The sequence below is a fragment of the Epinephelus fuscoguttatus genome, linkage group LG21 (genome assembly GCF_011397635.1).
Source record: "Epinephelus fuscoguttatus linkage group LG21, E.fuscoguttatus.final_Chr_v1".
NCBI classification, from domain to species: Eukaryota; Metazoa; Chordata; class Actinopteri; order Perciformes; family Serranidae; genus Epinephelus; species Epinephelus fuscoguttatus.
The window spans coordinates 1278810-1292238 of record NC_064772.1 but is presented as its reverse complement, the minus strand read 5'-3'; the positions used below and the strand labels follow the sequence as shown (position 1 = coordinate 1292238).

The following is a 13429-nucleotide window of genomic DNA, read 5'->3' as shown; positions in this document are numbered from 1 at the left end:
AGGCATCAAAACTATGAATGAACACATGTGGAGTTATGTACTTAACAAAAAAAGGTGAAATAACTGAAAAAATGTTTTATATTCTAGTTTCTTCAAAATAGCCACCCTTTGCTCTGATTACTGCTTTGCACACTCTTGGCATTCTCTCGATGAGCTTCAAGAGGTAGTCACCTGAAATGGTTTCCACTTCACAGGTGTGCCTTATCAGGGTTAATTAGTGGAATTTCTTGCTTTATCAATGGGGTTGGGACCATCAGTTGTGTTGTGCAGAAGTCAGGTTAATACACAGCCGACAGCCCTATTGGACAACTGTTAAAATTCATATTATGGCAAGAACCAATCAGCTAACTAAAGAAAAGCAGTGGCCATCATTACTTTAAGAAATGAAGGTCAGTCCGGAAAATTGCAAAAACTTTAAATGTGTCCCCAAGTGGAGTCGCAAAAACCATCAAGCGCTACAACGAAACTGGCACACATGAGGACCGACCCAGGAAAGGAAGACCAAGAGTCACTTCTGCTTCTGAGGATAAGTTCATCCGAGTCACCAGCCTCAGAAATCGCAAGTTAACAGCAGCTCAGATCAGAGACCAGATGAATGCCACACAGAGTTCTAGCAGCAGACCCATCTCTAGAACAACTGTTAAGAGGAGACTGCGCGAATCAGGCCTTCATGGTCAAATAGCTGCTAGGAAACCACTGCTAAGGAGAGGCAACAAGCAGAAGAGATTTGTTTGGGCCAAGAAACACAAGGAATGGACATTAGACCAGTGGAAATCTGTGCTTTGGTCTGATGAGTCCAAATTTGAGATCTTTGGTTCCAACCGCCGTGTCTTTGTGAGACGCAGAAAAGGTGAACGGATGGATTCCACATTCCTGGTTCCCACTGTGAAGCATGGAGGAGGAGGAGGTGTGATGGTGTGGGGGTGTTTTGCTGGTGACACTGGTGGGGATTTATTCAAAATTGAAGGCACACTGAACCAGCATGGCTACCACAGCATCCTGCAGCAACATGCCATCCCATCCGGTTTGCGTTTAGTTGGACGATCATTTATTTTTCAACAGGACAATGACTCCAAATACACCTCCAGGCTGTGTAAGGGCTATTTGACCAAGAAGGAGAGTGATGGAGTGCTGTGGCAGATGACCTGGCCTCCACAGTCACCGGACCTGAACCCAATGGAGATGGTTTGGGGTGAGCTGGACCGCAGAGTGAAGGCAAAGGGGCCAACAAGTGCTAAACACCTCTGGGAACTCCTTCAGGACTGTTGGAAAACCATTTCAGGTGATTACCTCTTGAAGCTCATCGAGAGAATGCCAAGAGTGTGCAAAGCAGTAATCAGAGCAAAGGATGGCTATTTTGAAGAAACTAGAATATAAAACATGTTTTCAGTTATTTCACCTTTTTTTGTTAAGTACATAACTCCACATGTGTTCATTCATAGTTTTGATGCCTTCAGTGAGAATCTACAATGTAAATAGTCATGAAAATAAAGAAAACGCATTGAATGAGAAGGTGTGTCCAAACTTTTGGCCTGTACTGTATATATATATATATATATATATATATATATATATATATATATGTATACACACACACACACACACACATATACACACATACATACATATATACAGTATATATATACACACATACATATATACAGTATATATATATATATATATATACATATATATACATATATATGTGTGTGTGTGTATGTGCTGCAACACTTGTGGATCGCTTGTGGTGTAAATGAGGCCTTAGAGTTAAAGTTTGAAACAGTTTAATCAAGTATTGAATCTAGAAATACATGAGTACTGTTTTTATCGCTGGTCTTGGTATCGACTACTGAAATTCTGGTATTGTGACAAGCCTACTTGTATCTGAAACATATGTCTACTACTCAGGCTAGAAAACACTGTGGGGTCAATTGAGCAGAGTGAAAAGTTAAATACAGAGAGCTGATGACCCAGTGGATGGGTCCTTATCAAGGGGTTTTTGTTGAAGGATTTCAGAAATGTGATGAATGCAGATCAGAGAAGAGCATGGACTACTGATCACAGCACATGCAGTGGAACCCAGATGGGCCCCCTGCCTGACCTCATTCTTTCATTTATGTGCACTCTCTGACAGAAGAGGTTTTACTGCAATGAACTGGGCCTAAGTAACTGCAATTGTGATAGAAAACCAGAGTCATTACACTTGACAGATGGAGTTAAATCGAAATGGAAAAGAGGTATTTAACTCTCAAAATCCAGATTTCTGTCAGGTGAATGTATCCAGCTCCAAGCTTTCTGTGGTACTTTAAATGGAGGGTTAACAAAAAACAAACATAGACAGAGTAGACACAAATACTTTTGAGGGACACACACACAGTTTTTGAAGAACATAAAGAAACTAAAAGGGTGTGATGTGTGTTGTCATGCTGGACCTGGTTAACAGCCTTGCAGCAGCATTCTGTATTATTGTTATGGTTTAGAGATGATTTGCCAAGTAAAAAGAGAATTACAGTAGTCCAGTCAGAGGGACATGAAAGCACGAATAATCATCTCCAGCTCAGGTAGAGACACAACAGACCTGAGCTTTGCCATATTTCTTAACTGTAAAAAAAAAATTGACCATATAGCTGATGAAAGGGACCCAATACTCTGGGCAACCTCAGAAGCTCTACTATCTGAAGCAGTTATCAGTACCTCCGTCTTCTCTGTGTTTAATTGTAAGAAGTTGTTTGACATCCAGTCCTTGATGGCTATCAAACCGTTGGGCAGATCAGAGAGTTTGTTGGTGTTATCAGGCTTAAACGAGACATGCCTAAATGTCTTCACCATAACGGTGATATAATAAACCTCAGAAATGGCTAATAATGTGAGAAGCATATATAAAGCAAATAATATAGGACCACAGAGCCACAGAGGAACACATATTTGAAAGGCAGGAGCAAAATCAGTCAATGGCATTTCCAGAGACACCCAGAGGCTGAACAGCAGCATTTTTAAAATAAGCGAGGATGTGTCCAGAATATCAACAAGCTATTTGTAATTGACACAAGGCCTGACCAATAGACTCAACTGCATTTTAAGCACAGGTGTAGTCAAAATATCAACAGGAGTGGAGGACAGTTTCATACTGCCCATCAGCTCAGTGAAGTATTGCAGGGAAATGAGTGAAAAAGCGTCCAAAATTGATGGCCGAATTGGCTAAGCGGAGAGAAGAGTAGAAGAGGGGGTAATGCTAGACCTGACATTATTAATCTTATCAACAGATAATGACAGAGAATTACTGCAGTCCTTACTCTATCAAACAAGAACATCAGGAGGTATATGAGTGGCATTACTATGGGTTTGTTTAAATATATGGGGGACTTATTGAATATTTATAATAATATCTCTATCAACGAAAATTATATTAAGGTAACTGTCATTTTATCACCAAGCCCTATTAATTTGTGTTGTATTGTTCAGTAAATTGTAAATATTGATAAGTCTTGACACATTTTATTAAACACAATTTGACATCTACAGCTATGTACAAATATGTGTCTAAAGCCCTTCTCATACCAGGGGACGTGGTAAATATCTCCTGGCTGTGCAAAATAAAACTCACACACTTCAGCACTGCTGTTGGTAAAAAAAATCCTTGGGGAAACCCTTGTGTTGTTGGAAAAGTCACCTCTATTAATTATGTGCACATTGCAACAAAAATGACTTAGCATGGAGTTGTTGTTTGAAGTCACCTGGCAGATTTGTAACAATGTTATTAAGTACAGACTCTTCTAATCTACCTACACATACAACCACAAACTGTTCTTCACTGTTAGCATTGAAAGCAGATATGATGTTGGAATGGAATGCCAGACTCAAGTGAGCTTTAAGTGGACAAGTTTCATATGATGGTGAAATCAGTGGCAATCCATGGGTGCTTAAGTGATGAAAAACATTACATACCAGAATGACAGTACGCTTAGTGAGTGGTGAGCAGTGAGCAGTGATGAAAAGTAGCTATGTGTGATTTGTGGTTAATGATTGAAAACGTCTAGTGGTGCTTTTGTTTTAGTTCTCTTCAGATAAGCTTCTTTAGGCAGAGCTCTATCACTATAATGTAGAGATCTTTTGATTATGTCATTATTTTAACATCTCATACAGTCCCACAGTCTGCAGCTGTCTGTAATAACGCTGATATACACCTTTAATTTCTTTGAACGAATAATACTGACACATTTTTGAAGAGCAACCTCCTGTTACGATGGTACATATTTTTCTTTCATTATCATTCCAATTACAGAAAGCGCCTAATATCACACCACTGCTACGTGGCAATCTTAAAGAGTGCAACATATCCAAAGAGAGACAACAGAGTGAGTGAGTGAATCCAAAGAGGTCATATAACCAGGAGCAAGCCGCACAGCCCCAGCTGGGGCCCAGCTCCTCCCAAACTAACAATATTCAATATAGCTTATTCATCTTATGGAGGATTCTTTACTATGCAAACACACGGTGCATCATAGCATTCGAATAAGTTAGCAGCTTTAACTCCATGACTACCTCAGAGTGTTCCTGTGATCCCATCTGTGAACAAAGAGGAACGAAGCAAAGTTTGTTTCCCAGTATTGGGGGAAAAGCGGTGGGGGCCTAAAGTCTCCAATCATCACTTTGTGCTCGGTTTAGTTGTCGACAGATGTGCTCAACGTTTGGACAATCTCCGTCGACGTTTATGAGCTGCACTTTAATTTGTTGTAGGCTATATTTAACAACTACGTTCAAATCTCAACTGTTAAACCTGGCCCACGTTTCTCTGTTTTACCTTTGTTAGTCTAAGCTTAAACGTTTAAAGAACTGGAGATCAGTTACCGTATGCTGCGCGCTCTCGTTATCGGTTTTACGCAACACCGGGCTGAAAAGAAGTTTCGGCAGCTTTTGTTAACAGCAAATGGACACTAAACCAGCCACAGTGTTGAAATGGCCACAGTTCGGTGTGTTGCTTTTCTCCGAGATGAACAGGCTGTTTATGAAGACAGGATTCTTAAACGCTACCTTACGTGTTTTAAAGATGTTTACCATCGGAGACACAAAGGTAAAGACAAAACTTGGACACTTACTTTGCTTCTCACTTCGGCAGATAATCCGTAGGCTGGCCCCTTGTTAAAATGTGTCATTTTCTTAGTATATTTTTAGCTACAGTGTAGCACAGAGCCTGCTGTGGAAAACTCCTAACAAGCAGCAGTGGATTCGGCTGCCTCGAACACTTAGAGCAGGAGGTAAGTAGCCTATTCCGTGAGGTTTCTCAGAGAGGAAGACCGGAGGCTAGAGAATTTGCAGACCAGGCTTAGATTGCAGGGGGAAGAGGAAAAAAAAACGTCGCCAAATGATTGACGTAGCCACAACAGCCATTGAGAGCACCCGATTTATCTAGGCTACTTCCTCTCCTGGAACTCTTCATGGATGGCTCATGCTACCGTTTTTGGATTTGAATAATAGTACTATGGAAGCGTAATGTATTCCCTTGAGAAAAAAACGTTCCAATTTTTTCTTTTGAATTTACAAGATGCTTCAGAATTCTGAGAAAAATTTTCATAAATAAAAGGTTGTGCTCTGTTTTCTGAATTATGAGATTATTATTTCTGAATTTTTTAGCCCCTTGTTTTTTTCTGAATTAGATTAGAATTTCGCAGGTTCCCTTTCTTGAATTAATGAGCTGAATAAATGAGACAATGATCTCGTTACTTTAGAAAAACAAACATGAACATTTTTCTCAAAATTGTCAGACAAAAACCTCCTTACAGTAATTCATACAAACAGTGCATTTTATCCCTCAAGTGAATGCTTTGCATTAATTAACTGACTTCCACAACTGACTGCATGTTGGAGTATAAATAAACTAACCGGGTAACTTCAGTCCTCTTTCACCATGACTTGTGTGGAAGAAAAAAAATGCTTTCAGGGCCATTCTGTGGCTGATTCAAATTAGTTTTTATTTACGGCATGGTGGGGATAGAAGTTCACAGTGAGCCGTAGAATTCTCTCTCAAGATCATTATTCAAAGACAAGGTTTAAAGGGATAGTGCACCCAAAAATGAAAATTCAGCCATTATCTACTCATCCATATGCCGACGGAAGCTCAGGTGAAGTTTAAGAGTCCTCATATCCCTTGCGGAGATCGGTGGCGGGAGCGAATAGCACGCCTAATGGCTGACGGCGCCCCAGACTAACGTCCAAGAACACAAAATTGAAACCACAAAATATCTCCAACATGCCCATCCGTAGTGATCCAAGTGTCCTGAAGCCCCAACATAAAAAATTGTTTCCAAAAACATCATATGAACTCTGTTTTTAGCCTCACTGTAGCCTGTAGCTCTGACTGCTTCTCTGTGCTCCGCACTCACGTGTGTGTGCTTGCGCGAGACCAGCGAAAGCATGAGCTTTGCTTACCCGTGTTTACATCACGTGACACGTGCACCGCAGGGGGAGACAACGGTAACCATAATTTGCACTACGGTCATTTAGCAAAGAACAGCCCAACATGTCTGAAGACTTTGAAACTGAGGAGGAACAGCATTTCTTTGTTGGGCTGTATTTGTTTGAGCTTGAGTATACGGACGTGGAACTCAGGGCTACTGGACGAAGCAGCCGCCGCAGCTCATGAGCCTAACCCTCAGCCAGCCGCAGAATACCAGAGTCGAGCACTGGAAACCTGGTGGTGTAGTTGTTTCAAATGCAAAGCAATGCCATCGGATGAGGAAAGTCTTTGCTGCTCAGACTGGGAATTGGTGATGCCTGCACTTGAGAATCTGGACAGCAGTACTGACGAGACTGCTGCTCTTCAGAGACCGCGCATCACCGATCACCCTGAGCGTGGAGCACAGAGAAGCAGTCAGAGCTACAGGCTACAATGGGGCTAAAAACAGAGCTCATATGATGTTTTTCGAAACAACTTTTTATGTCAGGGCATCAGGACACTTGGATCACTACAGATGAGCATGTTGGAGATATTTTGTGGTTTCAATTTTGTGTTCTTGGACGTTAGTCTGGGGTGCCGTCAGCCATTAGGTGTGCTAGCCGCTCCCCCCGCTGATCTTCGCAAGGGATGTGAGGACTCTAAAACTTCACCTGAGCCTCCGTTGGCATATGGGTGAGTAGATAATGGCTGAATTTTTCATTTTTGGGTGCACTATCCCTTTAATTCTCTTACATCAAGGCTAGCCTAAAACAGTGGGTTGTGGGCTGGGCTGATCAAGAGGTCCGATTGACATCAAAGGTGAACAGGCCACATGAAAAGATATGACAGTAGGGTCCAACACCACAGGCCACATGAATTCTGTGCAAATACTGCAACCACATCTCTAGAACCCTCTAGAACTCTTATAAGTAATTATTTTTAGTCTGTAGTATTTCAATCACTCAAGTAAAAAATCTGAGTAGGCTACTTCTTCCACCACTGACAACATCATAACCAAAACATGAGTTACCATCAGCTGACATGTCATTTGATAGAATACTGGTTCATTCGTAGGGGCAGGGACGGTTTTTGCTATGGGCAATGTGGGCGAGTGCCCTCCAAATTAAAACAAAACCCCCCCCCCAAAACTCACCAGTTTTCTAGACTACCGCTCATTTCCACATCAAGTTAGTGGAGCGGGCGCTGGGGCGCCCCTATTATCACGTTTCAACCAGCAGCAGAAAGGAAAGGCGAATCCTGGCAGTTGTGGGTTGAACGGGGGTCACAGACAGGAATATGGCGGAGGCTCATAGTGCTCTGCGGCATTTACAGAGAAGTCCGACTCCAGGTCCAGTAATTTCCTTTTTCGTTGGTGTCATGACTGCCCAGTAGTACCTGGACAACCGAGCCGTGGCGGCACACAGGTATGTGGCGTGTCAGAGGGATGGTTCGCCCAGGGCGTAAAACTAGCCAGGACCGCCTCTGGGTAGGGGGGTTATATGGGGAGGCTGCTGAAGATGAAGCTGCATCTGTACTTTGGCCTGGTGCCAGGCAGGGACAGGGGCAGCTTTAATAAAAAGAGCAGATTTAATAAAAAGAGCCTGATAAAAGTTTGGCTGTAATGATTAAATAACGGCTTTAATAGGAGCAAAATCATAATAATAATAATAATAATAATGATAAACTTTATTTATATAGCACCTTTCAAAACTTAACACAATTAAAATACAAGAAGAATAAAACAAATAACATGTCATAAAATGTCATCAAATAAAAGATAAAAAAAGGAAGGCCAAAACTTAAATCAAGATAATAAATAGGAAATAAAATCAGTAAGATTGCATCAAAATAGACAGACAGCTCAGACTAGGTCAGGATATGCTTTCCCATAGAAGTACATTTTTTGGAGCGACTTAAATGAAGCCAGTGTCTCAGATAGCCTTGTATCCTAATGTAAAGTAAAACATGTAAAGACTCAGAATTTTCTGTTAAGATATGAACAGTTAGGGGATCAAACTCCTAGTCTGTTTCACTATGGACTAAATTGGTTCATTTCAACCACTCAAAGTGACCCACCTTTCTTTGTGAAGAACTGGGTGACATACGGTCGCCCTTCCTTTTCTCTCTCGTGTTTTTCCTTTTTGGTACCCAGATTTTTGCTTTGGAAGCTGAGACTCTCCTCAATCCACGCTGCTAACCAGTACCATTTACGCTAGGTTTAGGGTCAAGACCGATCCATTTCAAGGAAATGCAGGGGGAGGGGGCAATACAGAGGCTCTCTGGATGTTTACTTTTTGCCAAAAACAAGAAAAGAAAAAGCAACTGTTAGTATTAGTTACCTAATTCTATCGTCTGTTATCTTATCTTGTAATCTTAATGTTTAAATATTTTTTTTAGTCAGAGGCCCTGAGAAGTGTACTGACTTTTCCCCCCCATACTGCCACTGCTGGGTATGAACATATTCATATATATGTGTATATATTAGGGATGCAACAATTACCGATATTACGGTAAATTTCGGTTAATTTTTACACGGTAAGAATGACCGTTTATGTTTAAATTAATTGCATTATCACGGTGGATTATCAGGATATGTAATAACAGCCTCATTCAAGTCTCGCGATGCAGGCGCTGCGTGAATGCGTAGCATGTGTAAACACAAAGAATGAAAACATGGCGGAAGCGGCACTCAGGACATTTTCCCCCCAACTAAACACACAAAGTCTGAGGTCTGGTCGTACTTTGGGTTTCTGAAGAATGCCGAGGGACAGCTGGTGGAGGACAACTATCCTGTGTGCAGAACATGCAGAAAGAAAGTTGCTGCGAAGGATAGCAACACTACAAATCTGCTGCTCATCTCCGTGACCATCATCCACAGCTTTACAGCCAATGCAAGTCATGCTATGCACACGTCAGTTACTGTGTGAGGGACTTCGGTTTTACTAAGATTGTCATAATGTGTAACTCTAGACGTATGCGGGACATTTGAGCCGTATCTGTCCTCCTAAACGGCGACTAGGTTTTCCGTTTTCATTTAAGACACTTAGGAGCTAATGCTAGCTGAGTAGCTAATAGCCGTATTAGCAGCTATGTTGCTAACGTTAAGTGTTTCAAAACGAAACAGAGCTGAAAACACTGAGCGGAGCAGACAGAATATAAACCGACGTAACGTAACGCTAATTGAGATCAACTATGATTGAATCACTGTGATTATGGTTATTGTATGGCGAGCTAGAATCGATATAGACGGCCAGTTATGCTTTCTCGACATAAGCTCAAGGAAACAACATAAAACGCTGCCATGATAACCTTTGACCGAGAGCGTGCACTCCTTTTGTCATACAGTTAATTCTCTGACTCACATGCACACTTCTAATGTGTGAATTATTCTATGTAATGATGACCATTGTCCTTAGGGTTTTTTGGTTTCTCCTGCACATTTGTGATATCTAGTCTATATTTTGTATGTCTTTTGTTCTACTCCTGCATTATTTTGTTTTATATATATTTTTCCTCTCGTGCTAATAAATAAATAATTAATATATAAATTGTTTACATATTTTGCTGACTGTTAAAATGCACCAGACAAATAAGCTTTGCTCTTGTAACGTGTTTACATATTTTGTTAATTTAAAATAAAATTTTCTGTTGCTGTGCCAATCCCCTGCCCCTTTAATGTGAAAGTTTCATTTTAATATAAGATTTTGGCGGTTGTATCTATCTATGTATCTATTTTTTGGACATTTTACAGCGCTTAAAAAAATATCGCAATATTATCGTTTATGTCTATATTTTGTTTTGTTTGAAAATCCTCCAGATCCTACCTTTAAAGAAGAAAACAAGGGGGAAAAATTACATATAAACATATATATTTTTACCCGTTACACAGCTTTTTGCGGGTCACCTGTCTGCCTGCTATAAAGCAGCATGAGCCTCATCCATTTATAATGCCTAGTTGTACTTCTAAGGTAATTCTGGTGAAAGTAACGTAAAAGTAGTGTAATAAAGAGTGCATTACCCGAGACAGAAATATTGTAAACTAACCTATTACTTTCAAATGAAGGTAACTAGTCATATGTAAAATATTACATTTTGAGGGTAACTTGGCAAACACTGCCTACCGATACTTGATGATGTGAACATGATATGACGGAGATGGATGGATGGATGGATGGATGGATGGATGGATGAAGTTCACCTTTGACCACAGAATGTGCTTCATTGGCTGATAGAAACCCTGCTGCACTTTGTATGGAAAATGTAATAATTGTGTTTGATCACCAGATTTGGTTCATTATAGCACAACAAGACTACAAACTGTAGTGTCACTCTCATACACCATTTATAATTTGTGATGAGTCTGATCACAAACAGAGCCATGACATCAAGTCCTTTTCTGGTGTAGTGTAGTTTCATTGGACAGAAATGTAAAGGCATCTATACATAAGAGGCATTTTTCAGTTGGACAGGACAGAAAGGCTTCTAACTTAGGCTAATCAGTTCAGCTGTCTAAAAAATGGTGTAACTGCTGGTTCCCTATATGTGCGTAAACACAGCCTTAGGTATAAACACTTAAATATCTGTTTTCCTTTGTTACATGTGCAACTTCAGTGATTGTGCATTGGGCTCTGTATACAGATTAGATTAGATTGTTTAAATATGCTGACGACATGGCCTTAATTGGTCTTTTACAGAAAACAGACCCATCAGGTAAAGCTGCCTACCTGGCCCACACTAAGGCCCTTCAAACATGGTGTCACATCAGCAAGTTGCACAAAACAAGAAATGAAGACAGAGCCAGTTTCACTGGATAGCCAACATGTTGAATCTCTGGAAAACTTTAAATACCTGGGTACAGTTCTGGACTCCCACAGCAGCTTCTCTGAAAATACTGAGTATATTTTCAAGAGACACTCACAGCGACTATCTTCTTAGGAAACTCAATGGCCTCTGTGTTAGTCAGCAGATTTTAGAATTAGTGTACAAAACTATGGTTGAGAGTGTATTAACTTTTCACCTCCCTGCCTGGTACAGTCATCTTTACTGTACACCTAAGAATAAACTCTTGAAACTGTCTATTGAGACAATGGCAAGTAAAATAGTTAACAAGCCACAAAAGGCCATAACCCAACTCTTTACAGAGGGGACAAGGGAGAAAACGAAGAGTGTCTTGGCAGGTAGCTCCCACACTCTCTTTAGCCAGTTTGAACTCTTGAGCTCCAGTAGGCGCTATAGAGTCCCTCTGATAACTAGACATGTATTTAATAAGTCCTTCATCCCCAACTCAACAAAGTGATGAGTTTTAAACCACAGACGGACAATGAGCTGATTTCATGTGTTAAGTGTTTTGTAATGACTTTATATGTTTGTTTCACTGAACATTTGTCTGCTTTTTACATGTTGTCTTTTGTGTCTAGTGAAGTGAAGACAAATTCCACCCATGGTGGTCAATAAAGATTTATTCTATTCTATTCTGTTCTATCCTATCTTATTCTGCCCTATTCGATTATATAAAATCCACATGGGGAAAAAACTACCTGAACACATCATGTACTGTTTGGTCATGTTGTTACAATACATTTTTATGCATTAACAAAACAAAACAAAACAAAACAAAACAAAACAAAACACTAACCTCTCTTTTCTAGTTGTGGTCAATGAGGGACCTTGAATCAAGGCATTTATACATACTCATTACATGGGCTGCATCAATTATGTCGAACAAAATGTAAAGGAGTACCTTGTGCATAAATGACTGATGTGGGCATTGACACATTTATCACAGGCCTCTCCCCTTCACAGAGTAACGCCGGATTTCCACTGGATGCGTGTCCGTTGCGGAACGGCAGTGCTGGTTATCCGCTGCGTGCTCCGCCGTCTGTCAATACCCAGCGGCTGCGTTTGCTGTGCGGAGCGGTGCAGCTCCGCCAGAAGACATCTCGGTGCACTGCCATGATTAATATCTCCTCGTCCATGGTGTCAACGGGGTGAAATGACATCTGAAAACCTCTGACCTGTTGACTTCAGGCCTGCCTCTGCCCATTATGTAGTTTTCAAGGTGTAGTGCAGGGAAATATGATCCGCCGTGAACACTGTGTATTTTATTTTGAAAATTAACCGGATGTTTTATTTTGTTTTTGTGCATGACTTCCTGCCCCGCACAATCTGCTCTGTGCTAAATTGCTGCATTGTGCTCCGGTGTCCGGCAAAAATAGAAGTCCTGCGTATCTGTTGCGGAGGGCTCCGGAGTGCCGGAGCTGAGATGGAGCCGGAACGCAGCACAGCCACAGCCGGTGGAAACACGCACGTTGACTACACTTAAATATCTGACGCCATCCCTCAGTTGCTGCAAAAACACCCCTCTGCCCGTACTGTTGTGGTTCATCTGGGAGGAATTAACGACCTTAAACTGCAACAGTCTATAAAACTCAGGAACGATAGCATTCGCCTTATTGATAATATTCTTCACTCAAACAAGCAGTGCATCATCTCCGGGCCTCTCCCCCCTCCTTCAGTTGGCAGCTTCAGGTGTGGCTTAAAGGCTAACGTTGCAACAGCGCTGGCGTTCCATATGTGGACAATTTCACCACCTTCCTTCATAGTCCGGACCTCTTCAAACGAGACTGCCTTCATCTAAACCATATAGGATCCCGTCTTCTGTCTCAGAACATTGACCTCACACTACTAGCTGTCCAGTCCACAGCTTTCACCGATTGACTATTTACACAACACACCCCCTTCCCAGCCGCTTCCTCAGTGGTCACTGTGACAGTTCCTCCTAACACTCCCTCTCCCTCTAGCCCCCCCCTGCAGGCCCACGACACCAATGCAACTTGTTCCAGCCAACTCTAGTGTGAGACTGTCATGTCTCAGGCCTGTTTTCCCAGAGTCCCAGTGTCAGTTAAGACTTGTCTTCCCTTTAGCAAGACGCAGCCGGGCAGGGCGGACCAACGGTACCTGCAGCCACTAGCACCTGCACCCACTACTGCCTCAGCA

General features: G+C 41.5%; 1 protein-coding gene across 3 annotated transcripts in view; it reads right to left on the bottom strand.

Annotated features, from left to right (window-relative positions):
* cnn3a (calponin 3, acidic a) overlaps positions 1-13104 on the bottom strand; it is a 44974-nt gene extending 31870 nt beyond the window's left edge. The window contains exon 1 of one of the 3 annotated variants that reach the window (XM_049565829.1): positions 12174-13104. In XM_049565829.1, coding sequence (XP_049421786.1) covers positions 12174-12209 — 36 coding nt within the window. In that variant the 5' untranslated portion in view covers positions 12210-13104. Of the gene's footprint in view, positions 1-5096; positions 5359-12173 lie in introns of those variants that run through there. The other 2 variants (XM_049565830.1, XM_049565828.1) reach the window with 2 other exon arrangements.
* Positions 13105-13429: the final 325 nt, after the last annotated feature.